Source organism: Otolemur garnettii, unplaced genomic scaffold, assembly GCF_000181295.1.
Source record: "Otolemur garnettii isolate 467f Iridium unplaced genomic scaffold, OtoGar3 scaffold00128, whole genome shotgun sequence".
NCBI classification, from domain to species: Eukaryota; Metazoa; Chordata; class Mammalia; order Primates; family Galagidae; genus Otolemur; species Otolemur garnettii.
In genome coordinates, this window is record NW_003852523.1 from 1,749,521 (window position 1) to 1,763,800 (window position 14,280).

At 46.2% G+C, this 14,280-nt stretch overlaps 1 protein-coding gene across 1 annotated transcript in view; it reads right to left on the reverse strand.

Annotated features, from left to right (window-relative positions):
- Positions 1-14,280, reverse strand: part of C2CD2 (C2 calcium dependent domain containing 2) — a 60,380-nt gene that overhangs the window by 29,769 nt on the left and 16,331 nt on the right. Inside the window, 1 exon segment of the mRNA XM_003798114.3 lies at positions 5,379-5,498. Within this exon segment, the coding sequence (XP_003798162.1) occupies positions 5,379-5,498 (120 nt within the window).

Sequence of the window (14,280 nt, forward strand, 5' to 3'; positions counted from 1 at the left end):
GCCACAACGCCCGGCTATTTTTTGGTTGCAGCCGTCATTGTTGTTTGGCGGGCCCGGGCTGAATTCAAACCTGCCACCTTGGGTGTATGTGGCTGGCACCTTAGCCGCTTGAGCCACAGGCGCTGAGCTGCTTTTCCATTCTTGTGATACTTTACTAAGAACGTGTTTCAACTACTATATCCACGTTAATATAAAAGATGTAAAGTCTGCATCTTTCTATGGCAGAACAGTACATATACTACAGCTTCTTAATCCATTCCTGGGCTGACGGGCATTTAGGTTGTTTCCCCTTCCTGGTCATTGTAAACTGAGCTGTGATAGATGAATTTAGTGCAAATGTCTTTATGATAGAATGACTTTTTTTCTTCTGGGTAGATGCCTAGTAGTGGGATTGTGGGGTCAAATGTAAGGTCTAATTTGAGTTCTTTGTGGATTCTCCATACTTCTTTCCAAAAAAGCTGTATGAGTTTGCAGTCCCACCAACAGTGTAAAAGTGTTTACCCTTCTCCACATCCACGCCAGCATCACCAACTTGGGGATTACTTGATGTGGGCCATTCTCATTGGAGTTAGGTGATATCTCAAGGTGGTTTTGATTTTAATTTCTCTGATGATTAGAGATGACGAGCATTTTTTCATATGTTTATTAGCCGTTAGTCTGTCTTCCTCAGAGAAGGTTTTGTTATGTCTCTTGCCCAGTGATATATGGGATTGTTGGCTCTTTGTTGATTAATTTGAGTTCTCTGTAGATTCTAGTTATCAACCCTTTGTCAGATTTGTGACATGCAAATATCTTTTCCCATTGTGAAGGCTATTTGCTTGATTGTTGTGTCCTCAGCTGTGCAGAAGCTTTTCAGTTTAATTAAGTCCCATTTGTTTTAGTTGTTGTAATTGCCATGGAAGTCTTCTTCATAAAATCTTTCCCCAGGCCAACATCCTCGAGAGTTTTTCTCACATTTTCTTCTAGAATTTTTATTGTTTCAGGCCTTAGATTTAAATCTTTTATCCATTTTGAATCAATTTTTGTAAGTGGTGAAAGATATGGGTCCAGTTTCAATCTTTTACATGTAGTTATCCAGTTTTCCCAGCACCATTTATTGAATAGGGATTCTTTTCCCCAGTGTATACTTTTATTTGGTTTATCAAAGATCAGATGGCTATAAGAGACTGGTTTTATCTCTTGGTTTTCTAAGTGGTTCCAAATATCTATGTCTCTATTTTTGTGCCAATACCACGCTGCTTTGATCACTGCAGACTTGTAACATAGCCGAAAGCCTGGAAGAGTGATGCCTCCAGCTTTATTTTTCTTATTAAAAATTGCTTTGGCTATAGGGTTTTTTCCCTTGATTCCCTACAAAATGAAGAACTACTTTTTCCAGTTCTTCAAAGTATGATGTTGGTATTTTAATCGGGATTACATTAAGTCTATAGATTGGTTTGGGACGTATAGATATTTTAACATTGTTGATTCTTCCCAGCTAGGAGCATGGTGTGCTCTTCCCTTTGTTAATGTCTTCTGTTATTTCTTTTCCTATAGTTCCACAATTCTCTTTACAGAGGTCCTTCACCTTTTTTGTTAGATGCATTCCTAGGTATTTCATTTTCTTTGAAGCTACTATGAAGGAAACTGTGTCTTTGATTAGCTTCTCAACTTGGCTGCTGCTGGCATACACAGAGGCTACTGACTTGTGGACACTGATTTCACACACTGAGATGTTCCTATATTTCTTGATCACTTCCAGGAATCCTATGTTTGAGTCTCCGGGGTTCTCTAAGAATAAGATCATATCATCAGCAAAGAGCAAGAGTTTGACCTCCTCTGCAGCCATTTGGATGCCCTTTATTTCCTTCTCTTGCCTGATTGCATTGGCTACAATTTCCAGCACAATGTTGAATAGTAGTGGTGATAGTGGACGTCTTTGTCTAGTTCCAGTTCTAAGTAGAAAAGCTTTCAGTTTTACTCCATTCAGTAAGATATTAGCTGTGGGTTTGTCATAGATGGCTTCAATCAATTTAAGAAATGTGGCATCTGGGCCTGTGGCTCAAAGGAGTAGAGCACTGGCCCCATATACCAGAGGTGGCAGGTTCAAACCCAGCCCCAGCCAAAAAAACTGCCAAAAAAAAAAAAAAAGAAAGAAAGAAATGTGTCACCTATGCCTATATTCTTAAGTGTTGTTAGAAAAGGATGCTGAATTTTGTCAAATGCTTTTTCTGCATCTATTGAGAGGATCATATGGTCTTTGTTTTTATTCCTGTTGATATAGTGAATTATATTTATGGATTGCACATATTCAACCAGCCTTGCACCCCAGGATAAAGCCTACTGTGATATATAATTTTTTTAATGTATTGCTGTAATATATCAGCTAAGATTTTATTAAGAATTTTTGCATCTATAGTCATTAGTGAAATTGGTCCGAAGTTCTCCTTTTAGTTGGGTCTTTTCCTGGTTTTTGGTATCAGGGTGATATTTGCTTCATAGAATGTGTTGGGAAGATTCCTTCCTCCTTGATGTTTTGGAATAGTTTCTGTGGTACAAACTCTTCTTTGAAGGTTTAATAGAATTCTGATGTGAAGCCATGTGGTCCAGGGCTTTTTTATTGTTTCTTCCATCTCAGTGCTTGATACTGCTCTGTTTAAGAGACCTATTTCTGGCTCGGTGCCTGTGGCTCAAGCGGCTAAGGCGCCAGTCACATACACCTAAGGTGGCGGGTTCGAATCCCCAGCCCGGGCCCACCAAACAACAATGATGGCTGCCACCAAAAAAAAAAAAGGGCCAGGCGTTGTAGTGGGCACCTGTAGTCCCAGCTACTTGGGAGGCTGAGGCAGGAGACTCGCTTGAGCCCAGGAGTTGGAGGTTGCTGTGAGCAGTGAAGCCATAGCACTCTACCCAGGGGGACAGCTTGAGGCTCCGTCTCAAAAAAAAAAAAAGAGACCTATTTCTTCCTAGTTAAGTCTAGGAAGAGGGTGTGATTCCAGGTATTGATCCATTTCCTCCACACTGTCAAATTTCTGGGTATAGAGTTTCTTGTAGTAGTCAGAGATAATCTCTTATATCTCTATGATGCCTGTTATTATTTCCCCTTTTTCATTTTTTTGAGGTTATCAGAGATTTTTCTTTTTTTTTTTGAGACAGAGCCTCAAGCTGTCCCCCTGGGTAGAGTGACATGGCATCACGCTCACAGCAACCTCCAACTCCTGGGCTCAAGCGAGTCTCCTGCCTCAGCCTCCCAAGTAGCTGGGACCACAGGCGCCCGCCACAACACCTGGCCATTTTTTGGTTGCAGCCATCATTGTTGTTTGGCGGGCCCGGGCTGGGGATTCAAACCCGCCACCTTAGGTGTGTGTGGCTGGCGCCTTAGCCAGAGGTTATCAGAGATTTTACTTCTCTGTTTCTAGGTTAATCTGGCCAAAGGTTTATCAGTTTTACTTATTTTTTGTAAGAACCAACTTTTTGCTTCATTAATTTTCTGAATGGTTCCTTTTTGTTTTCAATTTCATTTATTTTGATTATTTCTTTTCTTCTGCCTCGCTTGGGATTAGATGGTTCTTCCATTTCCATTTCCTTAAGATGATTCATTAGTTTATTGATGAACTCTCTGTTTTTCAGATGTAGGCATCTAATGTGATAAATTTCCCTCTTAGGACTGCTTTTGCACTGTCCCACAGGTTTTGGTAACTTGTAGCTTCATCCCTGTTATGTTTAAGGAATTTAATAATTTCCTCCTTTATCTTTTCATTGACCCAATTGTCATTCAGCAAAAGGTTGTTTAATTTCCATGCCTTTGTGTGGGAATGAAAATTTTTGGTAGAGTTGAGTTCCATCTTTATTGCCTTATGGTCAAAGAAGATACAGGTATAATTTCAATTCTTTTAATTTTGTTGAGGATTAATTTGTATCCTAGGATATGATCTATTTTGGAATATGTTCTATGTGCTGTCGAAAAGAACATATATTCCTTAGCTTTGGGATGATGTATTCTGTATAGTCTATTAAGCCTAATTGTTCTAGGGTCATCTTTAAGTCCTGGTAACTCTGCTTAGTTTCTGTTTAGAGGATCTGTCCAGTTTTGCCAGAGGAGTGTTAAAGTCCCAAGCTATTATGATGTTTTGTGATATCATATTGTTTAGACCAATCAAGGTCTGTTTCATAGATCTGGGAGTATTTAAGTTGGGTGCACATATATTTAGAATTGAAATGTACTCTTACTGTGTCGATCCCTTGACCAGAATAAGGTGACCATTTGCGATTTTTAAGCACCAGCTAACTGGGACCTCCAGTAAACATTTTGCTTCATGTGAGAAACGCACAGCTGTTTAATGGCCAAGAACCCAGAGTGTCACTGAGACCGTCACAGTGACCACTGGTTTGTGCATCTCTCACCACAAAATTATATGTATTTTATATATGCCTGTTATCAAAAATAAGGGAATAGTGATAATTAATATTAAGGTTTTTTCTTAACTTATAAAAATAACAAGTGTTCTTTTAAAATTGACTTTCTCGGCTCGGCGCCTATAGCTCAACTGGCTAAGGCGCCAGCCACGTACACCTAAGGTGGCGGGTTCGAATCCCCAGCCCGGACCCGCCAAAAACAACAATGACGGCTGCAACCAAAAAATAGCCGGGAGTTGTGGCAGGTGCCTGTGGTCCCAGCTACTTGGGAGGCGGAGGCAGGAGACTCGCTTGAGCCCAGGAGTTGGAGGTTGCTGTGAGCTTGAATGCCAAGGCACTCTACCCAGGGGGACAGCTTGAGGCTCTGTCTCAAAAAAAAATAAAATAAAATAAAATAAAATTGACTTTCTCCATAACTAAGAGGAGGAATTCCCCAGCTGTTTTCCCAAGTGACACACTTTTAAGTCTAGAGCAGGGGTCCTCAAACTTTTTAAACAGGGGGCCAGTTCACTGTCCGTCAGACCGCTGGAGGGCTGGACTGCAGGCTCCCGGACGAGTCGGCTGCTAAGCAGGACACGCAGTGGCAGCAAAAACACCCGGCGGGCTGGATAAATGTCCTAGGGGGGCTGCATGTGGCCTGTGAGTGGTAGTTTGAGGACGCCTGGTCTAGAGCCAGAGCTGGAACTAAAACCACTCTCATCATCTGAGACGGCACTTACCTTGTTCTGTCAGTCATCAATACCCCGACTCATTTAAACACCTAAAACAGGCAACCCCTGAATACAACCCCCCACGCACTCACATATATGTGTGTGGTGTCAGATACACAGAAGTATAATATGGAATCTTACATTTTTAACACTATTTTGTGAATGTAATTAATGAAGACATGACTATTTGCAACCCTGTAACTCCCACCCTGCTTACCCTGTAAGTCTCTGAGAACACTTTTCCTACCACCTGTAAAATCAGCCCAGCCTTACCCGCAGATGGACTGGGGACAGCCACACATCATACGGCTGGCGTCCCACACCCAAAGCCGAGGCGGGCCCCGCGCTGACGGAGAACTGGGCTGCTCGGCCCACAGCATGACAGACCACCACCTGGAGGACAGACAAGTATGCATGAAATGTCTTTCAAGGAAAGGAGGATGCCTCGTATCACAGGCATCTTCATTCCACTGAATAAAACAATCTGGACTGTACACATTATCAGAGACAAGAAATCAGAATTTTGAACATGACGGATACTCAGAGTCACGACTTTTCTATTACGTAGTAGTTTCAGAACTAGAAACAATACTTTGAAGCTTTGTTTTCTGGTGGATTTCTCAGGAGCTAACGTGGTCTTGCCCAAATCTAGCTCTGCCCTGCCCACACATCACGGAGTTTCTTTCTCTGTAAATATTGCTTTGTTCCACTTCTCCACAACAGCTGATTTTTCATTTCCCCAGACAGAGCAAAAGATATTTGCCATTTTCTATTGCTAAAAACGAGTCTTAAAAAGAACAGAAGTTATAGATGTCACAAATAAAAAAAATTTTAAAAATTTACCCAGAATGCCAGAAATTTCTTCTACCTAAATAATTATTAATATATCATGGTTTTGTAAAATCTGGGAGCAATTCAAAGAATATCTAAAATATCAAAAAGTTAAAATGTTATCCAAGCATACAAAAAACATAATTATAAAGTGAGCTCATTCAAGAATCTATAAGACAAGTAGTCACTTCAGAAATAAACCAAACTATATTCCTGACATAAGGCACAAAGCATTTTAGAGAGAGAATCTGTATAACTCTCACAGCCCAGAGAAATATCTAGTTTCTGCCACAGCATCCTACCTCAGGAGCAGATCCTGGACGAGAGGGCAGCCACCCCTGGGCAGAACAGCAAGCAAGTGCCTTGCCAGGCAGTTACAGGGCCAGGTGTGCACTGGCTGGGAGGAGGTGAGCGGGAGGCTGGGTGGCCAGGCCAGCAGTCACTAGACAACCCGGTGGGAGGAGAGGGTCCAATAGGTGGCCAGTGTGTCCAGCCAAAGCTAAGTCACAAAGAGGCTGAGGGTAAGGCAAGACTGACCTCTACATTCCCAAAAGAGCCACTGACCCCGTTCCAAGGAGTCACTTGGGGAGGAAGAGAAAATTCTTTAATTCTCTGGTGGATTTATCAAAACCTAAAATATCAAGCTTATCAAAATACTTCTTTTGTCTGACTGTGCCACTTACTACCAAAGATCCAAGCTAGGACACTCATCCTTTTCTTTCTCAGTCACGGGCTGCCCCCTAACCCACACCCACACCCCACCCCGAGGGCTCTGTGCACTCCCCTCCCCTATGGAACACAGATGGGACCTGTACACTGAGCCCCTGGTGGGGGGTCAGCTCCCAATGTCCGTGATCAGAGACCTTGATGCCAGAGATCCAGGAAAAGAAAATCACCTTCTCAATACTGGCAGGAGGTCACATAACCCTTATTCTCACCCATTCTGGTGAGGTCGTGTCCAGAAGATTGATTCTCATAGATTAGTTACATATTTCCACCATCTCCAGAGTTCACAAAGGGTCGGAACAAAAAATGTTTGTATAAGAAATGTTGTCTTTTCACGTTAAAAATAAATGACCTACAAACAATCCTTTTAGGAGCAACATATTTTGGGGCCAGATGAGTTATGAACACTGATGATATGACACCAGGAAAATTCCTGTCCTTGTCTCAACCGCTGCTGCCTTTCACTGCTTAAAGTAAAATAAATAAATAAAAAGACCATGACTTAGTCGTATACTTCTGTACTTTTGTTATTTTTCTGGAAACTTCTATACTAGGCTAATCAGAATGTTACTAAGAAAACAAATAGCTTAATTAAGGCCTTGATTTGAGCAAGAAAGAATTTGGTTTCTCTGTATCCTGTAGAACTGGATACAGAGAGAGACCAAACTCCACCTGCCCACTCTCTGATACACAAAGAACCCAAGCACCTGTTTAAACCCAATTAAATATATAAGATAAAAATAAAATATAAGGACCTAAAAACTTCTAGGATGCAAAACTCCAAAGCTCACAATTAACCATCCGTACCATATCACAAAAGTAACCACAACCACTAAATGGGACTGTTCCAAGTCAGAAGTCCTTTTCCCAAAAATGCTTGGGAGGTCTTACCCCAGACCTTCCCGCCCTCTAAATAAAATCCAGTCAGCAAGGCCAGGTGCAGTGGCTCACACCTGTAATCCTAGCACTCTGGGAAGCCGAGGCAGAAGGATCTCTTGAGCTCAGGAATTTGAGAGCAGCCTGGGCAAGAATGAGACTCATCTCTACTAAAAATAGAAAAATTAGCTTGGCATGGTGGCACCTGAGGTCCCAGCTACACAGGAGGCTGAAGCAAGAGGATTGCATGAGCCCAGGAGTTTGAGGTTGCTGTGAGCTATGATGTCATAGCACTCTACCCAGTGTGACAGAGACTTGGGCTCAAATAAATAAGCAAATAAGACCAGTCAGCAGAAAAGTCCTTTCTGGCCTCCCATCAGTGTTCAGATGGAAAAGTTCATTAACAAAACACTCTGAACACCTTCCAACCTTTCAATACAGCCAAACAAAACACTACCACTGCCTATGGGGTCAACTGGACCGTTGGCACCACTGGGGCCAAATCCTTTTCAGCCTCTGCCTCTGCTGTCCTGGGAATAATAATGTCCTATTTGTCAAATGGACGAGAACAAATGGAAGGAAGGTTTTAAAAACATGTAATCTTCTTTTAGCGTATTAAGGTGTTATCCACAATGGGGATTAAATTCTCTTAACCAATGCATGGTGGCAAGGCCTTGACCATGGGGAGGGAGGGGAGGGTTGCCACTCTCAGGCCAGCAGGAGGCAGGGCACCTGGTGCAAATTAAATCAGAGTCCCAAGTGGCCAGAATGCCAAGGGTTAATATTTCATGTAAGTACTGAGTGGGCAGAGCCCTTGAGCTTGACCCAAACACAGCAGTGCTCATGAGAATCCCTTCTGAAGTTTCCAAGTTGTTGGAGAATCCCAATTATCGGGAACTGGTTAAATTCAAGTTTTTTTTTTGTTTGTTTTTGTTTTTTGTTTTTTGAGACAGAGTCTCACCGCTACCCTTGGTAGAACATCACAGCTCACAGCAACCTCAAACTCTTGGCCTTAAGTGATTCTCTTGCCTCAGCCTCCAAGTAGCTGGGACTACAGGCACCCACCACAATACCTGGCTATTTTTAGAGACAAGGTTCTCGCTCTGGCTCAGGCTGGTCTCAAACTCACGAGCTCAGTCAATCCACCTACCTTGGCCTCCCAGAGTACTAGAAAAGCAGGTGTGAGCCATTGCACCTGGCCCTAAATTCAGCTTTTAAGTTCTTACTGCTTGGGCTTCAAGTGTCTCCCTCTGAAAGAGCCAGCCATCAGCACTGGGCTTTTTAAAGTTAAACAGCAGCAGCATCTAACAGCATCTGTGGGAGTGAGGGGCTTCTCCAAGGAGGGGAGTGAGCTCTCAGCCCCCAACGCAGGACCCCACAAGGCCAAGCTCTGCTCCCACAGGAACAAGCTCCCTTAAACAACCAGCCACCGGCCCACCTGCTTTATTCGTGAGACCTTTTTCTTCCAAAGTAAGTAAAGAATTTCTCAGTTACATAAACCATTTCAAAATCTGCAATAGAAGACTGAACCTTGTATTCCAAACAAATACCCTTCCTGTCTACATAGGTGAGAGGGTGTTTTTGGGCGGGTGGGCTGCACGGGACAGGGGTCTCAAAGATGGAGAGCCCACACAGCACAAGACAGGCTCTGTCTGTCCGACCGTCGCTGGGCAGCAACGGGGGCAGCATGGGAAGGGGACGTGAGACAGAAGGTCGCGGCCTTGGTCACAGCCTGGGCCACAGAGCAGGGCCGGAAGGCCTTCCTTCACCTCTTCCGTGCACCTTCCAGCTTCCAGACCTTAACCTCTGAAAGTCACACATCTACACAAATAGCTCTTATCTAGAAACTATATGCCTCTGTTTAGAGGGGCCAAAAATTCCCGCTGAGGGACTCAGGGGGATGCAGGAAAGCCCCTGCATCTTGGGTCTCTCTGGGCTCTTTTGCTTTCTTTTCAATTAAGCTTCTGCAGGGCTGCCTCAGCCCCTCTCAGAACCCTCCAGAGAACTGGAAATAATTACTTTTGTCTCCAAAGAAACTAGCAATGCAGCTGAGAAAATCCATCTAAAAGGTGATACCACCGAATATTTTTTACTTTAGTCACACTGGATAGTCTAGGGGAAAAACTCCCAAATAAAATGAAAGGCAAGACCTTCCACTCATCCTCTGGAGTTCCCAGTCAGCGCGTCTCCCTGCTTGGCAGTCTGTTCTCGCCTCTGTAAACATTCTTTAAGACAGTATGACCTGGAGACAAAACACTACTTCTACCCTGGAACAGAGAGTCAATTTAAAAAGTAAAATCCATTAGAGCTAAATATTATCTGAACATGTATAACAGTTAGTCCTGTTTGTCTGCTAATTTGAAATGTGTGGCTGAAAGTGTATCATCACAGGGACGGATGACAAGTGCTGGAAACAAGAGAGTGGCCGGGCCAGGGGATGCTGGGTAGATGCTCTTATCTCACCCTGCCCTGGGGGGTGCACCTTGGACCCGGCCCCTGGCTCTCACCCCCAACCTGGGCTCCCTGCTCTGGCCCTGGACCCTGGTCCATCCTCTCCATTCTAACCCAGCCCCAGCAACACTCTCCACCTGTTTTCTTATTAAATACATTCCAATGAACAAGAAGGCTTTCAGTAACACTGCACTACAACGAAGCATTGTTGACATGTAACGTGGCTTGATGTGGGTGCCCTATAGCTTAAAAATCTGTGAATGTGCTGCTCTTTCTTCAACGCTACATAAAAGGCATATATAAGACTGAGCAATGTAGCTCACACCTGTAATCCCAGCACTCTAGGAGGCCAAGGTAGGAGGATCCCTTGAGCTCAGGAGATTGAAACCAGATTGAGTAGGACTGAAACCTCCATCTCTACTAAAAATAGAAAAACTATCCAGTTATTATGGCAGGCACCTGTAGTCCTAGCTACTCAGGAGGCTAAGGCAGGAGGATCACTTGAACCCAGGAGTTTGAGGTTGCTGTGAGCGAGGCTGACGTCATGGCACTCTAGCCTGGGAGATACAGTGAGACTCTGTCTTAAAATAAAACACCTGTACAAGCATTTCCTTTAGCATGGCAGGTAATGCTCCCCATCTTGGGCTACACGACTTTGCCAGGACCGTAAACACTCTGGGCTCTGTACTCCAACCAACCAAACTAACCTCAGCATGCCCACAGGTCTTCTCGCCCTGTCTCCTATGGGCCAGGGTCAGGCTACTGTCCCCCTGACAAACAGGTGCAAACAGGTGGCCTTGTGGGAGGCACTTCTCCCATGTGGGGTGAGAGGGTGGAGCATCCATTGAGGAATCTCTACCACTAGCCCTTGAAAATGTCCCAGTTCAAAACAGTTTCACAACCCACTAGCATTTTAGCATAAATACCAGGTTAATGGGGTACCCGGAATTTCAAGTCATACAAAGCAACCAGGAAAAAGAAAAAAAGGCCAACCAAGCAAGCAGAGAGCAACCTGAACAATCTGAAGTTGTGTTGCCTCGCACAGCAGGCACCCCACTGGGGCGTGGGGAGAGCAGAAGATGCGCCAGAAGCTTGCAGGGTGCCCTTTGTGTGGACAGGCGCACCCCTCAGCCCAGAGGCGGCTGGGGGTGTCCCACAGGCTGCGGCGTCCTGAGTGCTGCCATGGTTTGCACAAGCAAAGGCTGCTGGGGCCTTGCAGCTCCCCTTTCCCCATCTACATCATTCCTTTTATGGTGGGGAAGTGGTGGGAACAGGAGCACAGATGGAGTAAGAATAACAATGATCGTGCACAGAGGTCGGAGTTCATTTCTGGAGGCCAACTGATGTTCAGCTTCAGCCTCTGCCATCCGGTGGCTCCATACCTTGGCCTAGTGGCCACTCCTCTGCCTTAGTTTCCTCCTCTGTGCACTGGGATGATACTTCTTCCGACGAGGAGTGTTAGCATTCACGAGAGTGAGCACAAGTCCTTCCCCCGGGGCCTGGCCATGCCTGGTGCTGTCAGGAGCATCGTGGCAGGTGTGGGCAGGGCAGGGTACTGCTCCAGCACAGGCTCCTTTTCTTCCCTCAAACCTGCCTGGGTGGGGCTCACACAGACAGACCCAGAACTGTGGCTCCAAGAGAGGAGGAGAAGCTCCCCCAAAGCCCAGAGCTCAGCACCGTCTCTAAACTAGTAGGTTTCCACACGGTGCTTGTCAACCTCACATGGCAGGCAAGGTGGGCGTGAAGTTTCTGAACCAGCAAGGGTGGGGAAGGACCAGAGGTATGAAAATAAAGGCCTTCTTTTTCTGGGTCAAACATTCTGGAACAAGCCTCTCCCAGGACATGAGGCAAGAGAATGTAGGAAGCGCGTTGCTCTTGCATAAGAGCACAATTAAAGTCTAGGGAGAAAGAGACGCGTTCAGTGCGTGCTGAGACTAGATGAGGCAACACAGAGAGCCCCTGGAGAAGTTCAAAGCCCAAGCCCTGGTGCCAAGTGCCCTTCTGGGACACCTCCCCGCCCTGGCTGGAGCCAGCTGCCTGGCCCTGAGCTGCAGGAGGGCAGGCGTCCCTCCAGGTCTGAACAGACACCCCAGAGACAGGCACCAGGAGCATTCCCTTAGGAAAATGCCACAACCCTGCAGGCATCAATGTGTGTCTAATCCCCTCCCAGGATCCTGGCACACAGCTAGTAAAAGCCTTCCTATGTCCCAAGGGTTAAGAGTCTTTTGTATGCTAATGAGACGGCTGGTGGCTCCGGCTCTGGAGAGTTTCAGGATGGGGCTGGTCACCAGAAGGGCCAAGGCAGGATTAGAGGGCTGGTACTTTTAGCCTCCTCTCCCTTCCCTGGAGTGGGAGGGCAGAGAGAGGGGCTGGAGACTGAGCTGATCACAGATACCCAGTGATGTGATCAATCACGCCTACGGCAGGAAGCGAGAGCTTCCCAACAGGCGGGTGGTGACCTCATCAAAGTGCTGTGAGGTCCTCACCCAGGTCAGGCACGAAGCTCCCTGCCCTCCCCACTCCCATTTCTACTCACCCTTCCATCTGGCGGTTCCCAAGTTGCAGCCCTCACAATAAACCAGTAACAGTGAGCAAGCCGCTTCCCTGAGATCTGTGCTGGGAGCCATTCTAGTATGTTACTGACCCTGGGGTGGGTGTTAGGGGAATCCCGATTTACAGCCCGTCGGGCAGAAGCACTGAAAGTGACCTGGAACTCGTGACGGGTCTGCAGTGTGCTAACTCCAGGTAGACAGTGTGAGAACTGAATTGAATCGGAGGACACCCAGCTGGTGCCAGAGAGTCAGAGGACTGGTGGCTGGAGTGGGAAAAAGGACACATACATTTGGTGTCAAAGGTGTTATGACTCCCGGCTCAGCCCAGGCTGGGCAGGGTGTGGCCCCAGCATTGGTCTTGCATGTTGACACTCTGCTGAAAGCTCTGTGAGCCCCACTGTGCAGCAGTGCACAAGGGTTTTGTGATGAACCTGGTATCTGCAAAAGTGACTGCTCAGATGCACAGGGGAGAGTCTGAGGATGAGGCTTCTGGTGACACTCGGTGCTGCCCTATGAGGGGCCCAGAGCGAGACCCAGACCCATCACCAGCCAGGGCAGGATCGCAGGCCAGAGACAGGAGATTCGGGCCAACCAGTCTCCACTCTTATCTGCTGATCAAAGATGTCATTATGTAATGGAACAGCCTGGGTGCAGGCGGGCTTGTCCCTATCTTGGCTCAAATGTCAACCACATGTCTCTTGTCAAGGCCGAGTTGGAAAGATGAAAAGATCCAACCTGACACCCCAGAGGGAGCTCAGAAAGGGGGGACAATGCCCTTGAATCATAAGTCTGCATTTCTTTTATTCCTGTTATCTGTGAGCCTCCAATTCTCTTACGGTTTTTTCCCTTCAAGAATTATGTGCAGTTGGGAGAGCATATGACGGTGCTGACACAGAATTCATTACACATTTGGAGCCCATGGGGGTGTGTGGTTTGGATACCAAAAAAGAGGGACTCTGTGGTAAACTTAGTGCCCTACATGGCAGTTCCAGAACACTGACTCCCAGAACAATACTAAAAAGAGGGCTTGGTGTCTCATCTTCACTTAACGCATGAATGTTAACTAACATCCCCCCGACACGCTGCAAGAGAAACTGACTCGGCTGGCTTGATGCCCTCGTAAAACAGTGCCCTAAAAATGTGCCATGGCTGGCCAAGACACCTGTCCAAGAACAGAAAGGCCCTGCACGTGATCCCAGCATGCAAAGGAGTCCTGCTCCCAAGTCACCCTTCCTGGGGGCCCAGGCTGATTGTCCCCACTGTGGGGGTGACTGCAGTGCTCTGTAGACCACCAGCCTGTTCCTCCCACGCTCACAGCTGAACGAAAAGGAGGCTGCTTGCTTTGGGTATAGCAGGGCTGTCCACCTGGCTGGTGGGCCCAGTCCACTGAGGAGGACAGCACAGCCCCGCCACAACAAGGCCATGACAAGTGTCATTTCCTCACTTGACAGGGAAACCATAAACACCAAGCACTATGCAGGAAGCTGATGTACAAGACGGCTGCGTGTGTCCCTTTCCATCTGTCCTGGCAGGGACAACACCTCAGGAATCTGTTAACAGAGGTGCTGTCCTGGCAGGGGTCAGGTCAGGAGACAAAAGTTTAGACTCTTACCTCCATGTTTTTAACGAGTGTGCATCATCCCTATAACTACAGCATGACAAGCACAGTGTAACCGTCCTTTTTTTTTTTTGAGACAGTCTCATTATGTTGCCCTCGGTGGAGTGCTGTGGCATCACAG